The sequence below is a fragment of the Drosophila subpulchrella genome, chromosome 3L (genome assembly GCF_014743375.2).
Source record: "Drosophila subpulchrella strain 33 F10 #4 breed RU33 chromosome 3L, RU_Dsub_v1.1 Primary Assembly, whole genome shotgun sequence".
Taxonomy (NCBI): domain Eukaryota; kingdom Metazoa; phylum Arthropoda; class Insecta; order Diptera; family Drosophilidae; genus Drosophila; species Drosophila subpulchrella.
The window spans coordinates 1,190,458-1,209,330 of NC_050612.1; the positions used below are offsets into that span (position 1 = coordinate 1,190,458).

An 18,873-nucleotide genomic window follows, 5' to 3' on the forward strand; every position below is an offset into this window, starting at 1 on the left:
ACGGCATCATTTAATCTTACATAAAGCACCGATAAGCAATCCCGTGTCCGGCGTAGTAACCACTACAGGCCACGACAACCCTAGAGGACATGCTGTAACAAACTGATTTTATAGGTCTATTCGCTACGGACTCGTGCGGCTAGCTCAGTAGATTGTGTGTTCGTCCCACCAAATTTATATGGCGTTACCCATAGATCAGTGGAAAAGCAAAGAATTCAAAGGTTTCAAGTGGATTTATTCTGGGCTTACTTATTACAGCCACGCGCTGACTGCAGTGGCTGCTGATGATGCTTGTTTTGGCTCGTCGACGCGTTGACTCGGTGATCGCAGACTCCTTGCTCCGTCCTGTAGCTCGAGATGCTCCTGGTGTCCCTCGCCTCTGCTCGATAGCCGACGCGTAAACTCGTGGCGGCTTGTCTCGCCTTGGACTCGCAGAGAGATCGGCCGTGCGGGCTTAGGGAAGCGTTACCCTAAGGTGACCTGTTCGTTCTCTAGGACAACGCCTTTCGAAACAACAACCTCCTGTCCGTTTATCTGTCCCTGACGGTCCCACTAGGGATTTTCCTACGCTTGGAATAAACATTTTTTAATTAGTTTTGAATTTCGAATTTAATTTTATCAAATTCGGATGCCTATATCATATAGCTGCCATAGGAACGATCGGAAAATTGGTGGGAAAATAATATGGAACAAATTATAGCTTCGGTGTTTTTAACATATAACCTCCTTCGCTTGGAAATATCATTTTTTTATTAGTTCTAAATTTCGAATTTAATTTTACCAAAATCGGACAACTATATCATATAGCTGCCATAGCAACGATCGGAAAAGTGGTGGGAAAATAATATGAAACAAATCATAGCTTCGGTGTTTTTTGACATATTATCTTATACTATTGGGAATATAATTTTTTGTATTTTTATGAATTTCGAACTAAATTTAATAAAAATCGGACGACTCTAACATATAGCTGTCAAAGAAATGGTCAGAGAAATAAATAAAAAATTATTTGTAAAAAAATGTTGATTTTTATCGAATTTTCTTTAACTCTGGGATATATAATATTTCAACTTTTCAGCATTACGAATTTAATTTTACACAAATATCACTGAAGCTAGCAACAATCCTTAAAAATTTAACATGGTGTTACTAACATTGATTATTTCTTATAACTGCAAGGGTATACAAACTTCGGCTTGCCAAAGTTAACTTCCTTTCTTGTTACTTTTGCGTACGTAAACAAATTCCTAACATGGCTATTTAAATAAAAGTCTTAAACAACTCATATTATTAGTCCATAAAAAAGTGTTAGTTTTCCCGCAACTGCAAAATAAAATTTCTTTTAAAAAATAATACAAAAATATATTTATAACGTGGGGTATATTTATACCAGTTACTCGTAGAGTAAAAGGGTATACTAGATTCGTCGGAAAGTATGTAACAGGTAAAAGGAAGCGTTTCCGACCCCATGAAGTATATATACTCTTGATCAGGTTCACTAGCCGAGTTGATCTAGCCATGTCCGTCAGCAAGGTGCCACGCCCACTCTTACGCCCACAAGCCGCCCAAAACGGTGGCTCCTTCAGTTTTGATGCTAGAATAAATATTTTAACTGAAATGTATTGTTCTCATCAGTATCTATCGATTGATCTAAAAGATAGTTTGACACGCCCACTTTACTGCCCACAAACTTAAAAAATCGTAAATATGAACACGGGTATCTCGGAAACTATCAAAGATATAGAATTGGGATTTCAGATTTGGATTCCGCAGCCTTGTACGCAGCGCAAGCTTGTAACGCGAATATGCCACGCCCACTATAACGCCCACAAACCGTCCAAGCCTGTGGATCCCACAATTTTATGCTAGCAAAAAAATGCAAGCTGAAATGTGTAGTCTCGTCAATACCTATCAATGGAGCAAAAAAAAACTTTGCCACGCCGACCATAAAGTATATATATTCTTGATCAGGATCACTAGCCGACTCGATCTAGCCATGTCCGTCTGTCCGTCTGACCGTCTGTCCGGATGAACGCTGAGATCTCGGAAACCATAAGAGCTAGGCTATTGAGATTTGGCGTGCAGATTCCTGAGCTTCTTACGCAGCGCAAGTTTGTTTCAGTAGAGTGACACGCCCACTCTTACGCCCACAAACCGCACAAGACTGTGGCTCTTACAGTTTTGATGCTAGAATACAAATTTTTAATTTAAAAAAAAAGTTTGCCACGCCCACTTGTATGCCCACAAACCGCCCACAAACTTCAAAAAATCGTAAATATGAACGTGGATATCTCGGAAACTATCAAAGATAAAGAATTGGGATGTCAGATTTAGATTCCGTAGCCTTGTGCGCAGCGCAAGTTTGTTACGCGAATATGCCACGCCCACTCTAACGCCCACAAACCGCCCAAACCTGAGGCGCCCACAATTTTCATGCAGAACTGTATTGGTCTCGTCAATACCTATCGATTGACCCAAAAAAAAATTTGCCACGCCCACCCTAACGCCCATAACGCTTAAATTTGTCTACCGCCGGTAGGTGGCGCATTTCAATCTGGCTTTGCTGCTTGCTTATCTCCATTTCCCTTTGGTCCCTTTAGCTGAGCGTTCTTGCTATACCCGTTACTCGTAGAGTAAAAGGGTATACTAGATTCGTCGTTGTTACGAGAATATGCCACGCCCACTCTTACGCCCACAAACCGCCAAAACCATGACGCCCACAATTTTCATGCTAGATAAAAAATGTTAACTCTCGTCAATACCAATTGATTGATCCAAAAAAAAGTTTGCCACGCCCACTCTAACGCCCATAACGCTTAAATCTGTCTACCGCCGGTAGCTGGCGCATTTTAATCTCGCTTTGCTACTAGCATATCTCCATTTCCCTTTGGTCCCTTTAGTTGAGTAACGGGTATCTGATAGTCGAGGTACTCGACTATAGCGTGTTTACTTGTTTTCCTTATAATTGTTTACAAAAAAATTTAAAATATCAAGTGACAGAGAACAAGAATTTCATCTCGTTTTTTAAAATTTTTTTATAATATGTGTAGGCAAAACTGATGGTCTATTAAAAAATGGAAGCCTACGTCGATTCAATTTAAGCATTTTATCCGAGGAACTTGTTTCAGAACCAAAAAAGCTGAAGGGGTACCCACATTTCGCCCGCGCCCTACTAAGTATGTTTTTATTGGGCCGAAAGTAACTATTATTTGTAAGTTTAATTTTTAAAAGAATTTTTTCCTTAAATGCCAAAAATAACATTTTTTATTATAAATAAAACTTACAATTAACGATCTAGCCGTGTCCGTCTGTCCGTCCGTCCGCATGAACGCTGAGATCTCGGAAACATAAGAGCTAGGCTATAAACCTGTGGCGCCCACAATTTTCATGCTTGAAAAATATTTAGACTGAAATGTATTGGTCTCGTCAATACCTATTGATTGATCCAATAAATTTGGCCCCGCCCACTTTTACACCCATAACGCTTAAATCTGTCTACCGCCCACATAACCATATATTGAGATCGCGGGTAGGTGGCGGATTTAAAAAATAAAAAGAATTTTAAAGACAACTTTGAACTTAAAACTATTACAAAAATCTCAAGCTAATCGGAACATAATGTTTCTTCTTCTCTACCTCGTATTAATACTGTAGTAGGATTAAGCCCCCTTGTCTGAAGGTGATGACAGGAACGGCCGCTTCTTCCGAGAATTCGTCGCAGCAGACATGGTCCCCAATCTGTATGGCCTCATATTGCTTTATTTCCTGGGCTGAGACCGTTGCGACGCGCACCGCTGCCACTTGGGCAGCGAGCGGCCTAATCATCATCGTTTGGCGTAATTCCTGTTCCCTACGCTGGTACTGGGTCGTCTGCTCTGATAGGGCTTTGCTGACTGCATCTTCTGACTGTGGTTTTGGGAGAGTCTGCGATTGCGACATTCGCCAACGAGGCTAGACCTAAACAAGGAAGAACGCTATAGTCGAGTACCTCGACTATCAGATACCCGTTACTCAGCTAAAGGGACCAAAGGAATATGGAGATATGCAAGCAGCAAATGCGCCACCTACTGGCGGAAGACAGATTTAAGCGTTGTGGACGTTAGAGTGGGCGTGGCAAAGTTTTTTTTAAATCAATCGATAGGTATTGACGAGACCAATACATTTTAGTTAAAATATTTATCTAGCACGAAAATTGTGGGCGCCTCAGGCTTGGGCGGCTTGTGGGTGTTAGAGTAGGCGTGACAAACTTTTTTTTAGATCAATCGATAGGTATTGACAAGACCAATACATTTCAGTTACAATTTGGGCGGTTTGTGGGCGTTAGAGTGGGCGTGGCATATTCGCGAAACAAACATGCGCTGCGCTCAAGCCTACGGAATCTAAATCTGAAATCCTGTTTCTCTATCTTTGATATTTTCCGAGATATCCGCGTTCATACTTACGATTTTTTGAAGTTTGTGGGCGTTAAAGTGGGCGTGGCAAACTTTTTTTAGGTCAATCGGTAGGTATTGATGAGAACAACACATTTCAGTTAAAATTTTTGTTCTAGCATCAAAACTGTAGGAGCCACAGCTTCGGGCGGCTTGTGGGCGTTAGAGTGGGCGTGGCACTCTTCTGAAACAAACTTGCGCTGCGCAGGAATCTCAGGAATCTGCATGCCTAATCCCAGTATTGTAACTCTTATAGTTTCCGAGATCTCAGCGTTCATACGGACAGACGGACAGACGGACATGGCTAGATCGACTCGGCTAGTGATCCTGATCAAGAATATATATACTTTATGGGGTCGGAAACGCTTCCTTCTGCCTGTTACATACTTTCCGACGAATCTAGTATACCCTTTTACTCTACGAGTAACGGGTATAAAAAACTCAATAAGAAATTTATTCATTAGATATTAGAAAAGTTTGCCACGCCCACTTTTACGCCCACAAACCGCCCACAAACTTCAAAAAATCGTAAATATGAACGCGGATATCTCGGAAAATATAGAAGATCGAGAAATGGGATTTCAGATTTAGATTCCGTAGGCTTGAGCGCAGCGCATGTTTGTTACGCGAATATGCCACGTCCACTCTAACGCCCACAAACCGCCCAAGCCTATGGCGCCCACAATTTTTATGCTAGATAAAAAATTGTAACTGAAATGTATTGGTCTCGTCAATACCTATCGATTGATCCAAAAAAATGCCACGCCCACTCTAACGCCCACAACGCTTAAATCTGTCTACCGCCGGTAGGTGGCGCATTTCAATCTCGCTTTGCTGCTTGCATATCTCCATTTTCCTTTGGTCCCTTTAGCTGAGTAATGTATATGTGATATTCGAGGTACTCGACTATAGCGTTCTTCCTTGTTTATTTTATTTTTGTCAAGTATCAAATCAAAAATGTTAATGAATACATTTTTCATTATTAGCAGTCATAAAATCAGTTATATACCTTCTTTGTCGAAGAAAAAGAGGAAAGTTTGGATTTTTTTAGGTATGTAGCAATTATTTCATTACACGAATGTTTTAATTTTTTGATAGTACACTTTATTAACAATGTTTGTGCAAAATTTCGTGGAAAAATATTAAATAGTTTTTAAGGCTGTTTCCCTTAGAGGCCTTTTTTTTGAAGAGCCTTGCGGTGATACTTCTCCAGGTCGAACAGGTCAACTGAAACCATAAAAGTAAACAAATTTCATTAGTTTAGGGTAATTCCTTGTGCTTGAACGAACGATTTTAATATTTTTTTTTGTGCATACGGGAACGTTTTATGCTAAAAATGAACTTTTTGGTCGCTAGAAATTTCACTAAAAAATTCATTTCGGCGAAAAAAAAGTTTATGCGTGAAAAGTCGATCGTTCAAGCACAGAAAAATTTAATTACGAACATTTAAAAAAAATTTGAAGTAAATCGGTTCAGTAGTTTTCCGCCAATCCATATCGCCGCAAAGTAATTTTTCAAGAAGCACCATTTCGAGATGTTCGCGTTTAAAGTTTCAAGTTCAGTTTATGCGCGCGACGAGGCGCGCGGTTAGGAGCGCTGTAACTTTTTTTCTACTGCTCGAATCTCTATGAAAATTTGGGAAAATGTTCTCAAGGAGTTGTTCTTTAAGATAAAGCAATAAAAAATTTTAGATTTTTTAAAATAAACAAGGAAGAACGCTATAGCCGAGTACCTCGACTATCAGATACCCGTTACTCAGCTAAAGGGACCAAAGGAAAATGGAGATATGCAAGCAGCAAAGCGAGATTGCTGCTGATGTCTCGAGGATCAGATGTGGGCGTTAGAGTGGGCGTGGCAAATTTTTTTGGATCAATCGATAGGTATTGAAAAGACCAATACATTTCAGTTAAAATTTTTTATCTAGCATGAAAATTGTGGGCGCCACAGACTTGGGCGGTTTGTGGGCGTTAGAGTGGGCGTGGCATATTCGCGTAACAAACTTGCGCTGCGCTCAGGCCTACGGAATCCAAATCTGAAATCCCGTTTCTCTATCTTTGATATTTTCCGAGATATCCGCGTTCATATTTACGATTTTTTGAAGTTTGTGGGCGGTTTGTGGGCGTTGAAGTGGGCGTGAAAAACTTTTTTTTAGGTCAATCGGTAGGTATTGATGAGAAAAACACATTTCAGTTAAAATTTTTGTTCTAGCATCAAAACTGTAGGAGCCACAGTTTTGGGCGGTTTGTGGTCGTTAGAGTGGGCGTGGCACTCTTCTGAAACAAACTTGCGCTGCGCAGGAATCTCAGGAATCTGCATGCCTAATCCCAGTATTGTAGCTCTTATAGTTTCCGAGATCTCAGCGTTCATACGGACAGACGGACAGACGGACATGGCTAGATCGACTCGGCTAGTGATCCTGATCAAGAATATATATACTTTATGGGGTCGGAAACGCTTCCTTCTGCCTGTTACATACTTTCCGACGAATCTAGTATACCCTTTTACTTTACGAGTAACGGGTATAAAAAGGTATATAACCCCTTAAAGATTCCAATTATATATATTTTTATACCCTTGCAGAGGGTATATTGATTTCAGTCAGAAGTTTGCAACGCAGTGAAGGAGACGTTTCCGACCCCATAAAGTGTATATATTCTTGATCAGCATGACTAGACCGTCCGTCTGTCCGTCTGGCCGTCTGTCCGTCTGTCCGTCCGTTTCTACGCAAACTAGTCTCTCAGTTTTAAAGCTATCAGGATGAAACTTTCCCAAAAGTCATATATATTTTGCAGGTAGTATATAGGTCGGAACCAGCCGAATCGGACAACTATATCTTATAGCTCCCATAGGAATAATTGAAAAAAAAAATTTAAAAAAATTATATCTTTGGTGTTTTTTAGCTTATAGCCTCCTAAGCTTGGAAATAACATTTTTTCATTAGTTTTGAGTTTAGAATTAAATTTTATCAAAATCGGACGACTATTAATAACGATTTTGATAAAATTAAATTCGAAATTCAGAACTAATTAAAAACAAGGGAGAACGCTATAGTCGAGTACCTCGACTATCAGATACCCGTTACTCAGCTTAAGCGACCAAAGGGAAATGGAGATATGCAAGCAGCAAAGCGAGATTTAAATGCGCCACCTACCGGCGGAAGACAGATTTAAGCGTTGTGTGCGTTAGGGTAGGCGTGACAAATTCATTGTTCAATAGAATAAGTTAGCCGCGCACTTTGCTCTCTCTGAGCGCCGGCAGTGCTTTTCTCTTTGCCGCTAAGTTCGGCCGGCAACTATTTACATACACACACATACACGCGTAAAAACATTTCGCACTGTCTGGCTCTGACGTCATAGCTTTTTTTCTTGGGAGGTTTGTGGGCGTTAGAGTGGGCGTAGAACAATTTTTTTTTGGTCAATCGATAGGTATGGACAAGACTAATACATTTCAGTTAAAATTTTCTATCTAACATCAAAACTGTAGGAGCCACAGTTTTGGGCGGTTTGTGGGCGTTAGAGTGGGCGTGGCACTCTACTGAAACAAACTTGCGCTGCGTAAGAAGCTCAGGAATCTGCTCGCCAAATCTCAATAGCCTAGCTCTCATAGTTTCCGAGATCTCAGCGTTCATCCGGACAGACGGACAGACGGACATGGCTAGATCGACTCGGCTAGTGATCCTGATCAAGTTTCAGGCAAATGAAAAATGTCAACTTAAAAAAGTGTTCGGTTTGTAAAAGAACGGCCCATGTATGTTTATAAGAAAGAAAATTCTGGGCGATGAGATCTCGACGCTCCCGATTCAGGGCTTTGGAAAATATAATATTGGATATATATATAAATAAACGATTATAAATACGGCTGTTCTTAAATATACCAATTCACTTAAACACAAAATATAAAGATATTTTATGCCAGAGGCATGCAACGGCTGTTCTTAAATATACCAATTCACTTAAACACAAAATATAAAGATATTTTATGCCAGAGGCATGCAACTTCAACGGCTGGTGGAGAGACTCGTCGTCTCTAATTGTTCATCATGACTCGCACTTTGTCTATTGATTCGGTTGGTTTAAATGTATTTCAATGCATGTTTAAATGCTTCCAAAGTTTTTTTGATTTTCACTCATTCTCCAATTGTATTATTTGAGGATATTGGTCTTTGGTTATGCATAATTCGATTAACACATATATATTGCATCACTACATTCTCCGACGTATGCTATTGGTCGCTACGCCTCTGAGCGGATGGCTCAGCTGAACATGGGGATCACGAGTACTGCGTCCACAAACATCACAGTATGTCGGATTGTTGATCCTCTCCACGTTCTTTGATGACAATGGCGGCGCTGGTCCGACACATAAGATTCTTTCGAGCTGCGATTTGTGTCCTCCTCAAGGACTGTTGGATATGGTGGCTTGTCCTGATGGCAGAAGACTACCCCCTGGGAAAGTCGCCTTCCCTCGGAGCTGCCGGCTTCCGTCAGCAAGACACACAAATGGATTCTCTCCATTTCTCTAATTGTCTAAGATCTTTTATACAAGACCAGAGTTTTTACTTGGATGCCGGTATGAATCGGATTAACTAGGTGTTCCCTCCTAGGATTACTATTTCTCGATATCTCCTATCTTGGGAGTCAACGGCCGGCTGTTGCACCTTGCCAGCTACCGGAGTATGGTTACCAGTAGGTCGATCGTGGCCGTTGTTTTGCCGAATTGCATTTTCTTCTGCCTTTACCAGTCTAATCTGCTTAGTCAAATGCACCCCTGCCCCCGACTCAAAATTTGTCTTTGTTTCTCTGTGTGAATCTTTATATGTGGAGGGCGTAAGTAACAGGTTGTTGTCTGTTCCGTGTTTTTTTTCATTCTTCTTCTTCTTAGGCGCCCTTTCACGTGTGACTTCGACCCGCTCCTGTAATCAAGAGTCTCGTGTTTTATCGGCTGAGCTGTCCAGGCTGATACCTTCCCTGTTGTTGCTTCATGTTAAAGGTAACATATATTCTGTACTCTAGTATTCTTTAAACTTTGCGCATGAAATCTGATCTAACTGACAATCGATTAAATCATACTTATCAGAAATGTTCGATTTGTTCCTTGTTTTCGTACGCTTTACAGAGTTACAGTGAAAATGTCCGGGGAGAACAAGGTATTCGAGATTTTGTACTATTATTAAAGCTTTGTGGTGCTCGGCATGTTTTTCGCAGTATTTTTTAGCCAGCGGTTTACTCGAAGACCCTCCCTTTTGAATTCCGCTAACGAAGTTAATTGGGATGTTAGCATCCATCTGGGAGTTCATGTTGTCTTTCAAAAGATCAACAAATTCATCTTCAGCGATTTTATGCTTAAGTTTAAAATGCAAGTTGTGCATATCGGAGACATAATCGCTGAAGGTTTCGTGCTGTTCTTGCTTTGGTTCCATCAATTGCTTGACTTTTATAAGGTCGCTTCCGATAGTGGAAAACGCTCGTTCCATCTCCTGTGTCAACAAACAGTAGCCGAAATCGTAGTCTTCTACCTTGTCCTCGTTTAGCTGCCAATACCATTTAGTGGCCGCACCTGCCAGTAGAACATGGAATTCCCGAAAGACTTCTTGTCGGCTTAGGCCATACCACTCTTGCAAGCGGTCCACGCGAAACAGGAAACTTCCAACTGTCTTGCCGCGACCGCTACCATCGAACTTTAGGTTCCATTTGTCCAGCCTAACTTCTTTTGGCTTCGGTCCCTGGAACGATGGGTTTCGATCTATCTCCGGGTGCAGCTGGTGGCTCGCTCGTTGGTTCGGGACTGTCTGTGTAACGGGGTGTCCTTCCGCCTGGGTGCTCCTAACCGGTGCATCTGGGTTTAGAGCATGTCTTGTGTTACCGGCTCTAGGGGTGGCGTCTCTTAATACCTCAAAAAACTGTCGGTTGGATTCGGAATGGATCGGGGCGATGGGGGCAGTCCCTTTTGTTCAGGCCTCCTAGATGATGGAAACTGCAACTCTGCCACTTGCGCCTTCAGAGCTTCTATCTGGGTTCCGCTAAACTAACATGCCCTTACTTCCCTTTCTAGTCAGCTCAAATGTTCCAATCGGAAAATGGCTGTGTTTAGATAAGGAATCTGTCCAAAAAACCCCTCCCGCCAGTCGTCGGAAAACAGGTTGTTTGACCGATCATTCTTGTGCTCCACAACCGTATCCTATTTCTCTGGACTCGAACCAAGCAAACGACCTGACAAACTAGCCAAATATGTTCTGGGGCGTCGGCCAGAGAAACTTAAACCGTCCACCGCCCAAATATGTCAAAAGAAACCGCAGACTCGATCCAATAAAACGACTTGACAGATGTCTAGTACGTCGTGGGGCGTCGGCATTGCGTTTCCTGTCAGTTCCCCTACCCCTCTTTCTGTTCTGGATCGACAAACGAACAGTAGACCCGCACCGCAAATGCTAAATGCGTTACCGTAATGCTTGCGCTTCTGCTCTTTTCTGGACTCGAAACTAACAAACGACCTGGCAAATGCCTGATACGTCGTTGGGCGGCGGCCAGAAAGCACATCTAAATTGTATCTACGTTAATTTCAACAAATAGTCGGTCACCACCTAGTTTCGAGTATAGTATTATAAAAAGGATAACTTACTCGGCTGAGGAACTTGTCGCCTAGCTGGGGCAACCGAGCGGGTCGCAGGTTGCGGATAGCGGACGACCTCTCTCGAGGCCAACTGTGAATAAGCTGGTGGAAGAAGTCAAACGCGGATTCGTGGACGGAAACTCCAGTAAATAAACGGTCCCGGACAGCCAGCGGGTATATTGCAACGAAGCAATACCGACGATGCGAGTTGTTCAGCCGCATCTAAATAGTTGCTTTATACAAACCCACTCCCAACACACCACCTACCCATCTCCCCTCCCAAACGACATCTCACTCCGGGCCGAACTTCGTTGTTATACGGACCGTGCCAAGAGTCTGCCTGACTGGGGGCCCGGATCAAAAACTAGCCCAGTCTCAAACGGTGTGCTCAGGGACATGGCGACCCCCTGTTCCAACTATCGCCTTACCCGGGCTTCGCGGATCTCTGCCCGGGCGGACTTTTCCCCTTCTCCGCAACTCGTGGGACCAAATTATGGAACATATTAAGAATACCAACAACACAACACAAAACACAGAGACGGGTACTCTTAAAAAACCCATGGATAAGCTGAACATTGGTTCCACCATCCATACCAGCACGGTCCAGAAAGGGCCGCATCCCAAACTGGGTATGATGGGTGGGAGAAAGCCAGCCGCAAACGCCTCCGCCACGTGCGCATCTGGGCCGAAAGCAGCGGTAGCCACTGCCACCCGCTGGAGCTAACAAATACACATACGCAGAAAGGCGGACTGCCGCCCAGACTCTGCGCTCACACACTAGGAGCACCGTTGCCACGCCTTCGCCTGAATGGCTAAAAAAGGTAGAGTGGGCAAGGAAGGTGCTTCCTAACTACGGGCAGGATAAGCCCACTCAAGAAGGGACTCAGGCGAAAAGGCAGCGATCCCTCGAACTACCCGGGCCATCGGCGAAGATCTAAGATCCAGCCATCGGTCTCTTTCGCCGAAATCACGAAGAACCGTGTGCTACTCGGCCTGATTGATAGGGGAAATCCGGAGGGCAGGATCCCCAGGAACAAGTGGAAGGCAGTGGAGTCCCACCTTTCCCTCATTTGCCTGCGCATGGTACGGGAGAAGCCAGGCACCTCGCCCTGCTGCATGGACGCGGGCTGGTACCAGGGCAGCGTCAAGGTGGTGGCCTGCGACAGTCAGCGGTCGGCTGACATGTATAAACAAGCGACGAGCAAGCTCGGCGAGGTATACGAAGGGGCGAACATCGTTGCGCTTGACTGGTGCGATGTCCCCAGTAGACCCCGAGCCAGGAACTGGCTTCCAGCAGCGATCAAGGCGCCGGAGCACATCCTCTTCATGTTGCAAGAATGCAACCCGCACCTCCCCACGAAGGACTGGAAAGTCGTCAAGGTGGGGGAGCATGAAGGGGACGTCAACCAGGCGGTGTTGGTCCTGAACAAGGAGTCAGTTGCTCCGATCGAGACTGCTCGAGGAGTGTTAAACTTCGGGTTCAGTGCGATACACATCAAGGTGTATAAGGGTGACTTCAACACCGCTGCTGAGGAGTTGGAGGCACCTGGTGGGCCGGAGGACGGCTACTCTACCGATTCGTCGCTAAGCAGAGAGATGCGAGCGCTCGGACCGGCTATCGAGAACGTAGACCTCAGCGATACAGAGGAAGCCGACGTCACTAGGGTGGAGGTTAAAGCTGTAGATGTCACTAAGACTTCTACAAATAAACCTTCACCACAGTAAAGCAGCGTCTGCTGCACTTCTGCTTCACCTGACCGAAGGCGGAGCCGACCTAGTCCTTGTACAGGAACCTTGGGTAGTAGGAGGCAAGGTTGCTGGACTAGGAACAAAGGAATACAAGCTTATGCTTGACCCCAAAGAAGGTAAAGTTCGAACCTGCATACTAGCCAAAAGGCATCTAAGTATATTTCTACTTCGCAATTACAGCAACGGAGACAACACCGCAGTGGAGCTGCAAAATGGCTCTATAAGGGTCCTATCGGCCTACTTGGCCTTTAAAAAGGAAAACCCCCAGATGCGCTGGTCAGAGGACTGGCAAGGGAATGCGAAAAGCTCAAGAAAGGTTTGGCTGTGACGCCAATGCCCAACACACCCAGTGGGGTTGCCCAAACAACAACGACAGAGGTGAGTCTCTTTTTGATTTTATTCTAAATTCGAACCTATTCTTATGCAATAGGGGCAATGTCCCTACATTCATAACTATAGCTTGCCAAATGATCATAGATCTAACTTTGGTATCAGATTCACTCGTAGGCGCAGTTAAAAACTGGGCAGTCTCTGACGAGCTCTCCTTTTCGGACCATAGATTCATAGAAACTGTATTGTCCCTTGATTCACCCTTGCCGGTCAGTTTCGCTAGCCCCAGACGAGCCGAATGGCACAGGTACAAAGAAGTTCTGACAAATATCCTCCCCATGGAACCGTCAGAAAGCATCACAAGCCCACAGGAGCTGAACGGAACAGTATATAAATTCACAGAGGCATGCAACACTGCCTTCAAAGTGGCATGCCCCACAGAGAAACAAAGGGGAAGGAAAAAACCCCCTGGTGGACCCAACAACTATCAATCCTCAGAACCATCTGCAGATGCCTGTTTAACAGATCAAAGGCGGGAAATGAGGACACTAACTGGCTAAACTACAAGTATGAACTAGCCTCTTACAAAAAGGCCATTAGAAGAGCAAAACGAACGGCATGGCAGACTTTCTGCTCTGACATAGAAAAAACAACTGATGCCGCTCAGGAAAATACCGTCTAAGACAGCCGCGCCTTTGGGCTTTCTTCAGAAAGCAAACGGATCATTGTCAGACTCCAGTAAAGAGTCCTTGGACCTGCTCCTAGACGCTCACTTCCCGGGGAGCCAACAAGCAGGTCATCCTCCTGGAAGAGGAGCAGGAGAGGGAATCGAATTAGATTCACTCCTATCAGACCGCAACATAAATGGTCCATTCATAGTTTCAAACCATACAAATCGCCGGGACCGGACGGAATAACACCGGCTCACATCCAACAAGCAGGACAAATAGCCATAAACTGGTTGAAAAAAAATCTTCCAATCCATTCTGGCGGTACCAACAGCATGGCAAGAAACAAAGGTGGTTTTCATTCCCAAGGCAGAGAAGGCCACTCACACCACAGCAAAGGATTTTAGGCCAATAAGCCTAAAATCATTCCTGCTTAAGAGCTTTGAAAGAATGATAAGCCTACACATAAGGGCCACCGTAGAGCCGACACAAATATCAGAAGCACAGCACGCTTACACCAAAGGTAAGTCAACCGAATCGGCGCTACACTTGGTGGTAAGCAGCATCGAGAAATCACTCAGCATCAAGGAATACACACTGATCGCCTTCCTGGATATAGAGGGAGCCTTCAATAACGTGCTCCCCACTGCTATAACAGAATCTCTCACAGAACACGGGGTTGAGCCACCAATGGTGAGGCTAATCCATAAATTGCTGATAAGCAGAATGGTCACAGCCACACTAGGGACCTCAACCCAGACTAGACTAGTGACCAGAGGCACCCCGCAAGGAGGTGTACTATCACCCCTCTTGTGGAATATCGCAGTAAATAAACTACTGCGGATTCTGGAAGGAGGAGGTTGTAAGGTTGTGGCATACGCAGACGACGTCGCCATCATCTTTAATGGAAAATATCCACAAACACTTTGCGATCTTATGACCGCTAAACTTAAAATACTATCGGAATGGACGACAGCGAACGGACTCGGGGTAAATCCCTCGAAAACGGAACCAAGAAAGCAACCATTGCATTTTACTCCTGTAAAAATGCAATTGGGCTAAGATGGGGCATGTCCCCTAAAATAGTCAACTGGATATACACAGCGGTAGTCAAGCCAATCCGCCTTGGACAAACAATGCATACTGACTCCTCATAACAAAGTACAGCGAATGGCGGCTTTGTGTATTAGTGGAGCCCTTCGAACCACCCCGAATGAAGCGCTGAATGCGATCTTGAACCTCCCTAGCCTGGACTTAGCAGGCATGGAAAGGGCCAAATCGGCAGCTATTCGACTGAGGGGCACAGGGCAGTGGAAAGCCCAATTTTATGGCCATGCTAAAATTCTCCAGCATGATAATTCGATTCCGAAGATCACGGATCCATTGAATATAGTCACACCCTTTGAGGCCCTGATTCCTGATAGAGAGGAATGGGAGCAGCGCCGACCGGGCACGACGGACGCAATCTGTTTCTATACAGATGGCTCCAATTTAGAAGGACACGTTGGCGGAGGTGTATACTCCGAACAATTAGATATCAGGAAGTCATTCAGGCTCCCGGACCAGTGTAGCGTCTTTCAGGCGGAGGTCCACGCTATAAAAGAAGCACTAACCTGTTTAGGGAACTTTAGCCTCCAAAGAGGACACCTAAACATATATAGTGACAGCCAAGCGGCTATTAAATCGATCTACTCGACAAACACCAACTCCCGTACAATAGCAGACTGTCGCAGATCTATCCACGAGATGGCAAATCAGTTTACTATCAGCCTAATATGGGTTCCGGGTCACCGGGACATCGTAGGCAACTGCATAGCGGACGAATTAGCCAGGCAGGGCACCACCAAGCCTCTCCTCCCAGGAGAGGAGAATGTCGGTATGCCCATGGCTACTTGCAAGCTAAATATAAAAAACTACTTCAAAACACTAGCCAACACCCATTGGCAAAACGCACCACAGTGTCGTTTCTCACCAGACATGGCCTGTGATGAACAACAAAAGAACCTCGGAGTTACTCAAACTCAGCCGCACAGAGTGTGGCATGTTGATTCGAGCTCTTATAGGCCACTGGCTTGTTGGCGCACATACCGGCAGGCTATAAGCCCCGCAAAATGATTTCTGCAGAAGCTGTAGGGATGAGGAAGAAGTGGAAACGGTAGAAAACCTTCTCTGCTTCTGCCCAGCCCTATGCAGACTCAAACTGAAACACTTAAGAGGTCTAAGTCCACGATTTTCCACGAGGGGGGAATGGGGGTCGAGGTAAATGTCCACGTTGACATAGTAATAATTTAATTTTAACCTTTATGTTATTTATTCCACTTTTAAATTAATTAATTTAAATAAAAAAAATGTTCAATAAAAAAATCGAAGTGGACAAATATAGGGGGGGGGGGGGGGGGATTTATTTAAAAGTCCACGATAGTCCACGATTGTCCACGGGGAAGGGAGGGGGGTTCAAAAGGGCTTAAAATTTGTCCATGTGGTATATGGACGGCCCCTTATATCTCTTGGTTTAAGGAAATTCCCGTAAATTTGCCGAGTTACAAAACAGGGAATTTCTACGAATGAAAAAGACAAAAATTAAAACATCTTAAAGACATGCATCTGTTCTGAGACAAAGTTCTGATTAAGAGGCCTCTCAACACTGACAGTCACAGAAGTTGGCGACTTTACGGTTACTAATTTTAAAACAAAAACAAATAGGTAGATGCATACTAAAAATGATTTAAGTTCCCTGCTCTATAAAACAGTCAAATTACTCATGGCAAATAAAGATTAAAGTCTTGTTACACTTAAGTGCATCCACTCCGATACCGCACGCATCGAGATGGTTGACCCCTATTCCTAAAGGAATAAGAAAAATATCCTAACGTTGGGCGCCAATTCTGTTACGTGGGCATATTAGTGCCCGAGTCCTGACAGGGACTTTGGTCGAGGGAGAGTCGACCGATGTTCAGGCACTATTTGCCGGCATAACCTACGTCGTATTTGGGTTGTGGGATCTTGGTAAGCCTCTCTTCTCTCCAACATAACGAGAATAAATATTTAAGGTGCCTGGAAAATAATAATAGCCCGTTAAGTTCGTCAGTCGTCAGTCCACACAGCCCCACAAGCTTAGCTGTCGCTTGATCGCAATACGATCGGGCGGTGTTTCGGCCATATTACCCCCCCTTCACACATTTGTGTGCCAATGGATGCCCTATTGTCAAGGTTGTCCGTCGAAAGTCATTGTTCTTGACAAACTCCACCTCTCGCGTCAGCACACCCCCCTTTTTTCAGTGTACGGAATTCATATTTCTTTTATTCATGTTAAAGCTCATTCAATTTTATTAAATATAGTTTAATAAGTTTTAAAAATAATGGAATTTAAATGCCCCCCTGCTCTTTGATGCATGTGCGGCATCTTAACAAAAAGTTATTCATTACTGCTTGGAGAGTTGAGACAGGAATAGCCGCAATTGTTTCTCGAATGGATTGCCTTAGTTCATTCAAATTTGTTGGTTTTGCTTTGTAGACTTCCTGTTTGCAATAACCCCACAAGAAAAAGTCAGGTGCAGTAAGGTCAGGCGACCTGGGTGGCCAACGGAATGTGGAGTTTCTGGATGTCAGCTTATTGGGAAATTTTCGTCGCAATTCTGTCATAACAGGTTGGGCTATGTGAGTAACTGCACCATCTTGCTGAAACCACACAGAATTGAAAGAAATTCTCATTCGGCGTAATTCTGGATAGAAAAACTCTCTCAACATTCTCGAGTAACGGTCTCCAGTAAGCGTAACGGTGTGACCGTTTTCTTCAAAGAAGTAGGGCCCGACAATGCAGCGTGATGAAACTGCACACCACACTGTGACACGAAGTGGATGCAATTCCGTCTCATGGAGTATCTGTGGGTTGGAAGCACTCCATATTCGACAATTTTGTTTGTTTATATTGCCGTTTAAATCGAAATTAGCCTCGTCAGACATGAAAAGACAGTTCAACATGTTACCATCCTCATCCACCATTTGAAGCATCTTCTGGCAAAATTCCAAGCGAATCGGCAAGTCTGCAGCGTTAAGTTTGTTGGCCATTTGAATTTTATATGGGAATAAGACCAAATCTTTGTGCATAATTGACTGAAATGACTGTCTGCTTACACCCATTTGAGCAGATAAGCTTCTTGTCGAAACATGTTGATTGTTTTGTATGGCAGCAGCTACAGCAGCGATTGTTTCCTCCGTTTGAACTGAAGGGTTTCGATGGTAAGGTCTTCTGTTGACTGTCCCATGCTCGGCAAAATTGCTTACAAGTCTCATTATGGTCCATCTGCTCGGAGGATTGCCGCCAAACGTGCGCCTATACTCTCTTTGAACCGAAACTACGGACTCCAGTGCGTGATAGCGGCGGACAATCCAAATTCTTGTTTCAGTGTCCCAGTTATCCATTTTTGTTACATGTAAAAGTCAATCTGCAAAATAAAAAAAAATTAACCAGATTCATTAAATAGAAAAAAGTTATTTAATTCTTTTTGGTATAATAATATATATGTATATGTTTGTATATGTTTATAAGAAAGGAACCGTGTTCCGACAAACTTACCCCCTCTTTAAATCCTGGGCGATGACATCTCGACGCTCCGGATCCTGGGCCTAATAAAATATTATATTGGATATATATATATAAATATACGTGCACCAAAATACGGCTGCTCTTAAATATTCCCAATCACTTAAGCAGAAAATATCTAGATATATTATGCCAGAGGCATGCGACTTCTTCAACGGCTGGTGGAGAGACTCGTCTTCTCTAATTGTTATACACTTGCAGAGGGTATATTAATTTCAGTCAGAAGTTTGCAACGCAGTGAAGGAGACGTTTCCGACCCCATAAAGGATATATATTCTTGATCAGCATCATTAGACGAGTCGATCTAGCCATGTCCGTCTGTCCGTCCGTTTCTACGCAAACTTGTCTCTCAGTTTTAAGGCTATCGGGCTGAAACTTTCCGAAAAGTCTTATATCTTTTGCAGGTAGTATATAAGTTATATCTTTGGTGTTTTTAACATATTACCTCCTTTCCTTGGAAATAACATTTTTTAATTAGTTTTGA

At 43.7% G+C, this 18,873-nt stretch overlaps 1 protein-coding gene across 1 annotated transcript; it reads right to left on the minus strand.

The window, feature by feature from the left end:
* Positions 1-17,152: 17,152 nt before the first annotated feature.
* Positions 17,153-18,401, minus strand: LOC119554833. Its single transcript, XM_037865907.1, has 2 exons — positions 18,363-18,401; positions 17,153-18,231 (listed from the first exon to the last, which is right to left on the minus strand). The coding sequence occupies exon 2, from the start codon at positions 18,206-18,208 to the stop codon at positions 17,153-17,155; it is 1,056 nt and encodes a 351-aa protein (XP_037721835.1). The 5' UTR covers positions 18,209-18,231; positions 18,363-18,401.
* Positions 18,402-18,873: the final 472 nt, after the last annotated feature.

What these genes read in the sequence shown, in the direction of transcription:
- LOC119554833 (XM_037865907.1), bottom strand. Translation starts at nt 18,208, where the DNA reads ATGGATAACTGGGACACTGAAACAAGAATTTGGATTGTCCGCCGCTAT.